The sequence below is a fragment of the Saimiri boliviensis genome, chromosome 8, assembly GCF_048565385.1.
Source record: "Saimiri boliviensis isolate mSaiBol1 chromosome 8, mSaiBol1.pri, whole genome shotgun sequence".
Lineage (NCBI taxonomy): Eukaryota > Metazoa > Chordata > Mammalia > Primates > Cebidae > Saimiri > Saimiri boliviensis.
Genome location: NC_133456.1, coordinates 16,243,241 through 16,254,155, shown reverse-complemented (window position 1 = coordinate 16,254,155; position 10,915 = coordinate 16,243,241). Strand labels below are relative to the sequence as shown.

The 10,915-nt window shown below is 42.1% G+C and overlaps 1 protein-coding gene across 2 annotated transcripts in view; it reads left to right on the top strand.

The window, feature by feature from the left end:
- The first annotated feature begins 3,906 nt into the window (after positions 1 to 3,906).
- Positions 3,907 to 10,915, top strand: part of LARS2 (leucyl-tRNA synthetase 2, mitochondrial) — a 167,809-nt gene continuing 160,800 nt past the window's right edge. For both annotated transcript variants that reach the window (XM_010336992.3, XM_074403995.1), the window contains exons 1-2: positions 3,907 to 4,024; positions 8,733 to 8,984. In XM_010336992.3, the coding sequence (XP_010335294.1) occupies positions 8,754 to 8,984 (231 nt within the window). In that variant the 5' untranslated portion in view covers positions 3,907 to 4,024; positions 8,733 to 8,753. The remainder of the gene's footprint in view (positions 4,025 to 8,732; positions 8,985 to 10,915) is intronic.

Below are 10,915 nucleotides of genomic sequence, written 5' to 3'. Positions count from 1 at the left end.
CGGCCAGGCTGGTCTCGAATTCGTGGCCTCATGATCCACCTGGCTTGGCATCCCAAAGTGCTGGGATTACAGGCATGAGCCACCACGCCTGGCCCATTTTAACCATTTTTAAATGTACAGTTCAGTGGCATAAAATACATTCACGTTGTTATGCAAACATCCCCACCTTCCATCTCCAGAACTCTTTTTGTCTTTCCAAACTGGAACTCTGTACCCCTTAAATAATAACTTCCCACTCCCTCCCCATTACCCTACCCTCTGGCAAATGCCGTTCTACTTTCCATCTTAGAATTTCACTGCTCTAAGTACCTTATATAAGAGGAATCACAATATTTGTTCTTCGAGTTGACCACTTTATTTCACTGAGCATTTGATTCACCCATGTGTAGTGTGGGTCAGAATTTCCTTCCTTAAGGGCTGAATAATATTCCACTGTGTGTATATACCATTTTCTTTTATACATTCAACCATGGGTGGACACTTCAGTTACTTGTATCTTTTTGCTATAGTGAACAATGCTGCTATAAACATGGGTGTACAAATATCTCTTTGAGGCCCTGCCTTCAACCTTTTGGGTATCAACCCGTAGTAGAGTTGCTGGATCACACAAGAAAAATTTATATTCCTGTCTTTTTAATCTTCAACTGCATGAGCTGCACTCCTCACATTCCTTGGCTCATTGTCCTTTCCTTCATCTTCTAAAACAGCATTGTAACATCTTGTTTCAGTGGTCACGTTGCCTCTTCTCTCTCAAATTTCTCTCTGGCTCCATCTTATATGGACACCTGTGATTGCATATAGTTCCACCTGGCTAATCCAGGATAATCTCCCTATGTCAACAGCCTTAATTTAATACCATGTGCAAAGTCTCTTTTGCTATGTAAGGTGACAGTCTCAGGCTCCAGGGAGTAGAACCTGGATATCTTTGGGGGGCATTATTCAACCCCACACAGCTAATAGGAAAAGTAAAAGAATACAGAAACATCATTAATAGAAAGGTCCATAAAATCCCACTGTCTCCAGAGATCATCACAGGAAATCATTTACGATATAGTTTTTTATATTTCTTCCCATTCATATACTAAAAAATGCCTTTCTTTTATTTCCTTTCCTTTTTCAAAAAACAAAAAATGAGATAATGTTCTACATAGCCCAGCAGCTCGTCTGTTTCATTTAATAATGTATTCAAGCAAGCTCTTTGAGAGTAAAAAGGATTTACTTTCATGCTACTGTCATCTTTGAAGTAAAAATAGGAACTTTCCAGTAAAGTAAGTGACTTTTAGAAAAATTCTATTTGAAATAATCTTCTAGAAATGTCAATGTTAACTTTAATTCACAATAGGAAAGAGAGATTTTGAACCAAAATAAGTTTAGAGTCAGTATTTTGGGTAAATTATAGAAAGGGGCTCTCTAGTTATATATGGATGACATACCTGAAGCCTACATTGCATCAAGTTGGCAGGTTAATATGTCAGTCAATGTCTCCACAGTAACAGTTTAAGCATCTGGTGTTCAGAGTGGGACCCGGGCTGGAATCCTGGCTCTGTCATCAACTACATATGTGACCTTAGGCAAGCTGTGTCCAACCTCTGGACTTCAGTATCCTTGCTTTGAATTAAGAGCATTGGACTAGCATCTAAGCTCTTTATGATCTTTCATTCTGCAACTTGAGAAAGACACTATTCTGCCGGGATGGAGATATAGTTTTGAATCACAAATCTTTGACTAATTTGCCTTATGACCTTGAGCAAGACAGTCAGCTCTGTTGGGCCTCAGTTTATTTATCTGTAAAATGAAGAGACTGGACTAGAAAGGAGTTAGATCTTTTCTAGCTTTCATATTCTAGGACAGTGAGTCTTCAACGTGAATGTGTCTAGGATCAGTTAGGGGTCTTATTAAAATTCAGAGTCTGATTCAGCAGGTCTGGGGCAGAGGCTGAGTTTTTCATTTCCAGCAAATTCCCAGGTGAGGCTGATGCTGGAGACCACACCTTGAATAACAAGGAATTTGGATGTTGAACTATTAGGAAACTTTGCGGAAGAGATGGAAATGGGCAAAAGAGAATACTGTATGTCCCCTGGGTGGAATGTTGGGGGATTATCTGATGCTATAGGAGTGTGTACCTTTACTTGCCTTTCTGTTAACTAGCTATTGTTCATCTCTGTAAGAATAGAAGCTAAAATATAGAATATCAGGCTGGGCATGGTGGCTCATGACTGTAATCATGCCTGTGGCTCAGTTCTTTGGGAGGCTGAGGCATGTGGATCACTTGAGGCCATGAGTTCGAGACCAGCCTGGCCAACAAGGTGAAACTCCATCTCCACTAAAAATAGAAAAATTGGCAGGGCATGGTAGTGTGTGCCTGTAGTCCCAGCTACTTAGAGGCAGAATTGCTTGAACCTGGGAGGCAGAGGTTGAAGTGAGCTGAGATTGCACCACTGCACTCCAACCTGGGTGACAGAGAAAGATACCATCTCAAATAAATAAAATAAAATGTAGAATATGGATACAGCAGTCCCTTATCTTCAGTTACACTTTCTGAGGTTTCAGTTACCTGTAGTCAACCAAGGTCCGAAAATATTAAATGAAAAATTTCAGCAATAAATAATTCTAATAATAACCTAAATAAGTTTTAGGTTGCATGCCGTTCTGAGTAGTGTGATGATATCTTGCCACATCCCACCTGGGATGTGAACCATTGTGAATCCTCACTTTGTCCAGCATATCCACGCTGTATAGCTACCCAACTTAGCAGTCAGCTCAATTATCAGATTGACAGATCACAATAAGAAGGGTGAGGACAGTACATTAAGATATTTTGAGAGAGACCACAGTCATAGAACTTTTTATTACAGCGTATTGTTAAAGTTGTTCCATTTTATTATTAGGTATTGCTGTTAATCTCTTACCGTGTCTAATTTACAAATTTCCTATGTGTATGCATAGGAAACAGCATATGTAGAGTTCAGTACTGTCCCAGTTTGAGGCATCCACTGGAGATCCTGGCACACGTCTCGTGAGAATAGGGGGGAACTACTGTAATCATGGGATGAATTTTTGTTTGACAGAAATATGATTTCAGCCCTGTAGAAAAGAAATGGCTCCCAAACATTACTTTTTCCTGTCCTATGGGATATCAACCAATTTTGCACAATTAGCAAATTCATTTCAGTGTTCTTGAATGACCACATATATGAGCTCTTCAAGTTATCCTTTAAACTGACTCCACCTTTCTGAAAATTATGCTTTAACACCACTGGTTCTTTGCAATTCATTGATTTGTTGATTTATTACAAGCATGAAACACTTGCCGCTTGTGTGGCAGTGGGGGCATGGGACATACAAATTCCTCTAGGAAAAGGGAAGGCGTCATGCTTTCCTGACTCCCAGCACACTTGCCAGGTGAGAAAACCACATTACCCCAAATCTATTCTTGGCCATGTAATTTCACTTCCCGCCCCCAGGGCTAGAGGATTATGAAATATGGTGGAAGAAGGTGCCTCATTCATCATGCGGTCCGTTAGGAATCAAGAGGTCCAGACCTGCCCAACCCCAGGAAGCGTTTTTGCTACGCTGGGATTCGAACCCTCCGGTCTGGGCTGTATCCCAGGGCTCTTTTCACCAGCTGCAGCCTAGTTTATTCTGACGCCACTAAATCAACGGCGTTCATCCGTCTGCTACAATTGTAATAATTTGAGCCTCAGACACCTACAGCCTTGCCAACGCCAGTGCGGCTGAAGTGCGTGCCAGAGACCGGGAGGCGGAGCACAGGGCGGCCGCGCAGACGCCCCCGCCCCGCCCCGCCGCGCCCCGCCCTGCCCCGCCCCGCGGGCTGCTGGGAGTCGAGGACTGGGTAGCTCTCCTTCCCCGGTCCCGCCCCCGTCTGTCTGTGTCAACGGCGGACGCTATCGATAAAGTTGTTGTTTTGACAATATGGCGGCGCCCACGGTGCGTGGCCGGGAAGCGTTCGCCTAAAGGTGGAAAACGAGGAGTAGAGGAGCCGCAGGCCAGAGCCTGTGAGCAGGTAAACCCCTGGACCCGGCGCAGCGAGTTGAGGGACGAGGCCCGGTCTCCTCTTCCTCTGTCTCGGGAAGTTCTGACTTGCTGCGGGCAGGCAGGGAAGGTGCGGGCTGGGTTAGGTAGTCCTGGACCCTTGCAATTTCCAAACTGAAAATGGCTGAGATCCAGGTCTTCAAGCTCTTTAAGCCACCGACTCCGTTGATAGCTCTGAACTCTTTCCCAGAAAAACGCACATGTACACGTAGTTTTGTACTCAAGCTCTCTTCTCCACTGCTCTCCTACCCCAGTTCATCCTTGGATCTTCCCCCCCAACCCCGTCCTCCGGGTTAGGGGTTTGGACCCAGTTGAAGGTCATCACTTGCCTCTCTGGGGCCCACAGGTCGTTGCCACATATTAGGGTTCGGAGGTCAGAAATATGAGGTTCCAGACGAGAAATTTGCCTGAGATCACAGGTAATGAGTAGCTGCAAAATCCAAGATACTTGTTTTCACAAAACTTGGTTTCTTTAAGATGAATTTTCCCAGGTGCATTCTTGCAGTGCCTTTTGGGTATAGGTCACAGATGCCCTCATGTGCTTCTCCCCTGTGTTCTGTTTATTTTTCTGCCTCCTACTCTTCTCCTAGGCTTTTCTCACGCCTGTAATCCCATTTTTGGTAGGGATAAGATTTCAATCCTGTAGGAAAGAAATGGCCTCCTTCTCCCAGGTTCAAGCAATTCTGCCTCAGCCTCCCAAGTAGCTGGGACTACAGGCCCGCACCACCGTGCCCGGCTAACGTTTGTATTTTCACACCTTTCACATTCGTCATCTCCTCACAGCCGTCTAATAAAGTCAATTAAGAGGCAGTCCATCAGGGCTTTGGTGGACGATTACTTGGAGTGGCCAAGAACAAGGCCTTGGAAGTAAAGGAAAGGAATAGGGTTGAAACCTAGTAAGTTCTGTAATGAATCATAGCCATGAATACTGATTATATGTTGATTCCTGTGAATCTTCCTATGGAATTAGAACCTGAGAGGGGTCTTGGGGAGTGCTAACCCCAAAGAAGATGAACTATTCTTAAAAGGTCTTAACACGTTATGAGATTGCTCCCCAGAAAGGTGGAATCAATTTACATTTTCTACCAGCAGTTATGTAAAAAACGCATAGTTCTTTTCATTTGGCAATTTGGTAACTAAACGTTCATTGTTTTAATTTGTGTTTATTTGATTAGTTGTAAAGTTGATCTTTCTCATGTCCTCTTTATTAACCATTTATATGTCATCTTTGCTGTTTTCTTTTGTTCATTTTTAAAATTCGATTTTTAGTGTTTCTTTTCTCGTACATGAATTCAAGAGTAGAATAACCTTTTGTCATTGCAATTTTGGCAAACATTTTCTCATAGCTAATTGTTTCCTTTCCAGTTCTGTTCATAATGGTTTTGGCATACAGATGTTTTATATTTTTAGAGTCAGATTTATTAATATTTTCCTTTGTGAAGTTTTTCATTGTTTTTTTACTCAGGACAGAACATCCTGCACCCTCTTGAGGTTTATTAAATGCTCATCTGTGTTTTTATTTTGTTTTAGGGTACTTTAAAAAACATTCTTATTTATTGTATTTTATTTTTTCTTATTTCTGCTTTTCAGATCCAGACCTATAGATAAAAAACATTATTTAATCTATCTGGGATTTATTCTAGTTTATTATTTGAGGTGGGGCTCTAATTTTTTCTCTCCTGTTTGTTGAATAATCTATTACTCTCTAATCTGCTCCTGCTTTTTTTTTTTTTTTTTTTTTTTTAAAGAACTCTAAATGCTTTTAAATACAGATCTATTTCAGGATTCTCTAGTTCATTGGTTTATTTAAGCAAAGGAGAGGTCATTAGTGAGCCAAGTATTGTATACACGTATTTAGACAGCTTATTCTTGTTGTGTAGACAGAGTATAGACAGAACAATTCAAGTCACTTTGTATTTTATAATTTTGTTGTACCCCTTTGTTTCTATTTGAGAGGATAGCCCAGAACACTCCTTATGTGTTCTTAGGGGATGCTGTCAAGGAGAGAAGTGGCAGGCATCCATTTATGTGTCCTCTGCTAAACAGGCATTCTTTGGTTTGCAAAGGTATGAAAGTGTTGACTTGGCAAGAGAACTGTAAAATCTATGACTTCTATATAATTAAGGAGTTCTAATTATAGAACCCTAAGCCCTAAAAATAAATGCAGTTTGCCTTAAGTGTACAAAGTGTATGCGTATGAGGTTGGTTATATGGAAATGCTAACATTTAACCAATTTCAAATAGTTCACCCAAATATCTGTAATCATGCCTGTGTACTTTAAAATAGCCAAGCCCAACTATAAAGATTTTTTTTTTTTTTTGAAATGGAGTCTCACTCTGTCGCTCAGGCTCTGGAGTGCAGTGGTGTGATCTCAGCTCACTGCAACCTCTCTGCCTCCCTGGTTCAAGCGATTCTCCTGCCTCAGCCACCCAAGTAGCTGGGATTACAGGTGCATGCCATCACACCCAGCTAATTTTTGTATTTTTAGTAGAGAAGAGGTTTTGCTATGTTGGCCAAGTTGGTCTCAAACTCCGGACCGCAGGTAATCTGCCTGCCTTGGCCTCCCAGAATGCTGGGATTACAGGCGTGAACCACTGCCCCTGGCCTAAGGGAGATTTTTTTTTTTTTTTTTTTTTTTAGACAGAGTCTCACTCTATCACCCAGGCTAGAGTGCAAGGGTGCGATCTCAGTTCACTGCAACCTCCACCTCCCAGGTTTAAGCAATTCTCCTGCCTCAGCCTCCCGACTAGCTGGGACTACTAACCCACCTAACTTTTGTGTTTTTAGTAGAGATGGGGTTTCACCATATTGGCCAGGCTGGTCTCAAACTCCTGACCTGTGATCTGCCTGTCTCTGCCTCCCAAAGTGCTGGAATTACAGGCATGAGACACCGTTCTTGGCTGGGAGATTTTTTTTTTTAAGTGTGTACTTTATTCTACCCCTAAAGAAGCAAGAGCTGTTTAATGCAGTGAAAACTGATATGCCAGTCAGTTACTTTGGCAGACCAACTTGTAAGATGCTCACATTATGCTGCTATCTTATGTGAGCATGAAACTCACTGTTATAAGCCTTAGTGACATTCCTGGCAACATTTGTGTCCAGTACCTTGGTGAAACAGGCCAAATCCTAATAGGTATGGAAAGAATTTTGAGAGAATCAAAGAACATCAGCTTAGAGTGCCAGATTTATTTATTTCTCTTTTGTTTTGAAAAACCTGTTTTCATCTGTCTTTTCACTGTAGCACTTCTTGAATGCTATTAGGCAAGAAGAAGAAAGTTTAGACTATTTAGTCATATATCTTAAATATTTGATGAAATCTCACCTCAACCCTTTAAATAGCAATAAAATGTGAAACTTCTTCAGTGAGGTTATTTCCAGAATATACCTGTGGAAGAAGCCAATGAAACATTAAAATTGAATTTTGAATCACAACTGGATATCCTGGTAGGCCCCAATCTTTGAGTTGTATTCCAAAAAATAGCACTCACCATGACTACACATTATATATTTTTGTTTCTTTTCTGCTTCCCTACTAGTTTGTAAGTGCCATGAAAGAAGGGACTCTAAGCTGGGTATGGTGGCTCACGCCTGTAATCCTAGCACTTTAGGAGGCCAAGGTGGGTGGATCATGAGGTCAAGAGTTCAAGATCAGCCTGGCCAACATAGTGAAACCCCATCTCTACTAAAAATGCAAAAATCAGTCAGGCGTGGTGGTACGTGCCTATAATCCTAGCTACTGAGATGGAGGCAGGAGAATTGCTTGACCCCAGGAGGCTGAGGTTGCAGTGAGCCAAGATCCAGCCATTGCACTCCAGGGTAGGCAATAGAGCGAGACTCTGTCTCAAAAAAAAAAGAAGGGACTCTGTTTTTGTTTGCTGCTGTATCACCAGGGCCTAGAACAATGTGTGGGCCTAGTGGTACTCAGTAAATATTTGGTGGTGGCTCATGCCTGGAATCCCAGCACTTTGGTAGGCTAAGGCAGGTAGATCACTTGAGCCCAGAAGTGAGAGGTTACATTGAGGTATGCTTGTGCCACTGCACCCCAGCCTGAGTGAAAGAGCAGGATCCTGTCTCTAAAAAAGTAAGTAAATAAATAAATTATTGGTAAATGAAGGAGAAACGGAATTAACAGTCTTCTAAATAATGGTTATTTTCTGGTCCAGCCTACACTATATATTTAATTTATAATATGTCTAAAAATTGCTAATAATAGTTCAGAATTTCTGATCCTCCCGGGAGGCCTGTGTTTAGACTCCTTCTGATGTTTGAGTCTAAGGCCAACTCAACATGTGCTTGAGCTCTTCTGAGGCTTGAAGACATAGGAAGTGAAGCCTGGTGGAGAGTCCCTGGGAGTCTGGCCCACAGGGAGGGGAGGGAGGGCACTCCATGCCGTCCGTGCAACTTAAGGTTGTGCAGGAGCGGGCAGCTGAGGGTCTCCATTTTTTCCTACAGGAGTTTTACATCTTTGATGTTAGAGGTCACTGACCCTCTATATTTTCTATTAAAAAGTTTGTGTTTAGCTCAATTGAATTGCTAAAGTATTCTTTTCAGGGAAAGAAATCATTAAAAGAGTAAGAGGAAAGCACAGGCCCAGAACACTGGACTATGCCGAATGGAAAAATAAGCTCTGGGGAGGGTTTGAGGCAGCTCATCGTGTGCTTTCTACCCTCTTTTTCAGGGTTTTCCCACCTTCTGAAGAATGGCTTCCACTTGGCAGAGATTGAGTTTTTATGCCTCTCTTCTGAAAAGACAGTTACATGGTGGGCCAGATGTCATCAGGTGGAAAAGAGTAATTCCCAGATGTACCAGAAGTATCTACAGTGCCACGGGAAAGTGGACAAAAGAGTACACGTTGCAGACCAGAAAGGATGTCGAGAAATGGTGGCATCAACGAATAAAAGAACAGGCCTCCAAAATTTCAGACGTTGATGTGAGTATTCTGAGAGATTCTTAGAGGGTAGAGAAGAGGGGCTAAAGGTTTGGAATCTGGGGTTAGACTACATGGTTCAAATAAGATATTAAATATGTGACCTTGAACCAAATTGTTGAATTTCTCTGTGCTTCAATTCTCTTATCTGAAATGGAGAGTGATAATAATCGTGCCCACCTGCACTATTGGGAGGGGTAAATGGATTGGGAGGCACAAATGAGGTGATAGAAGGATAGTGCTTAGAAGAATTTCCAGTGTGGTGGATGCACACAGTAATATTGTGCACGAGGTATATGGCAAACAGCAGCACCCTAGGTGTTCTACAGCAACATTTGCCAGGGGAAGCTCATCAAAATAGGAGCTCTACCAGATGTTGGGTTCTCTGTGGTCCATTGCGTGGTGGCGCAGCACACACGGATCTGGCAGAGTCATATCTGAGACTCCAACAGAGGCACCTGGGCTCCTTGCTGGCTGCATGTTCTGAGAAGTATCTGCCCCTTCCCCGGCAGGACCTTAGTCTCCAACTCTGTTCTGCCACCTCAGCATCATGGTTTGGGGATACCAGTCCTTCCACTGCTGTGATCTGGGGTAGGGTCTAACCTTAAGGTAGCAGCTACATGAGTCAGTGGACCCTTGGCTTCTGCACCAGGTGCACTAGCTCGACACTCTACCTGAAGTCAGTGTGGAAGTATAATACTTGGCTGCAGCCAGTTTCCATAGAGTGCTCTCTCTTCCTTTTCTGGGAGGCTAGTTTGCTGGGAATCAGTCTGGAATGTGTTAACCCTTACCTCTTCATAATGGTCAAAATGACAGGTGGGAGATGTGATTTGTTACATGAAATGTTTGAATCTGATCAGAGTTTTACTCTTACATTTTGATTACCTCTTTGTGGTAGTCATAGTCAAATAATACAAATGCTCTACGTTTAATAAAGAGATTAGGCCCAAGGCAAGCAGTTGAGTAAGTACAGCTGCACAAGACCACACCTCTCAACTTGCCTTCCTGATTCTGTCATCACACTCATTCTTTCTGTGAGATTGGTGGTTGTGAAAAATGCGTGAGGGGAGGGGAGCTATTTGTGTTAAACTGAAAGATGGTTTTGGGTAATGGTTAGAAAGAAAAATTGCTATTGAGAAAGATGTAGTATATAACAAGTAAAATGAAATTTTAAAAAAAGGAAGGTTTGAATGTAATGCATAATTTTACAATGAGAGCTTGACTTTTACCTCATTAGGAAGTGAAAAGCCCTTGTGTCAACATCATCAGACCAATATCACTTAATATAATTGAAAACAAACTCTTAAGGAGCAGTTTAATTCTGAGCGAGGACAGTAAAATTGGCCCTTTTTCCTTTTGTTTGGATTACCGTTTATTGACTTCCAAACATTTCGACATTGTAGCGTACTGATTTTGTGACATCTCATTCTTCTTAAGCCTAGGGTTTTTAAAAATGTGAAATGGATCAAAATTTTTTCAGTAATTGGGGGCATAGCGTAAGAGGCATTGTGTTTGACCCCCTGGTCGCCCCCATCAGGATTTGAATCAAGGGATGGCAAAGTCGAGCACTCAGTGAGAGAGCCGGAGACTGGCTGTAACGCGGCTCTGCCCCAGGAAACCTGCATCATCCAGGCCACGTCATTTAATGGTTTGGATTCTGGGGCTTCTTGCATTGTTTATCTCACAGAACTGTTTTGAAAATCAAATGAGAAAATGTGTGACTTTTCTCATTTTACAAACTGAAGTGGTACGTAAATAAAAGACGCACGAAGATCAGAACGTGGTGTATCTATCAGGAGCTGAGACTGGCGAAATGCTGGTGGATTTTGAAGCATTTATAATCGATCCCATTGTGGTATTAAATTCACCTGAAATCCACTCAAATGAGTTTTTTGAAATGGAATGTCTTACCATTGCCATAATTATTATTTAAA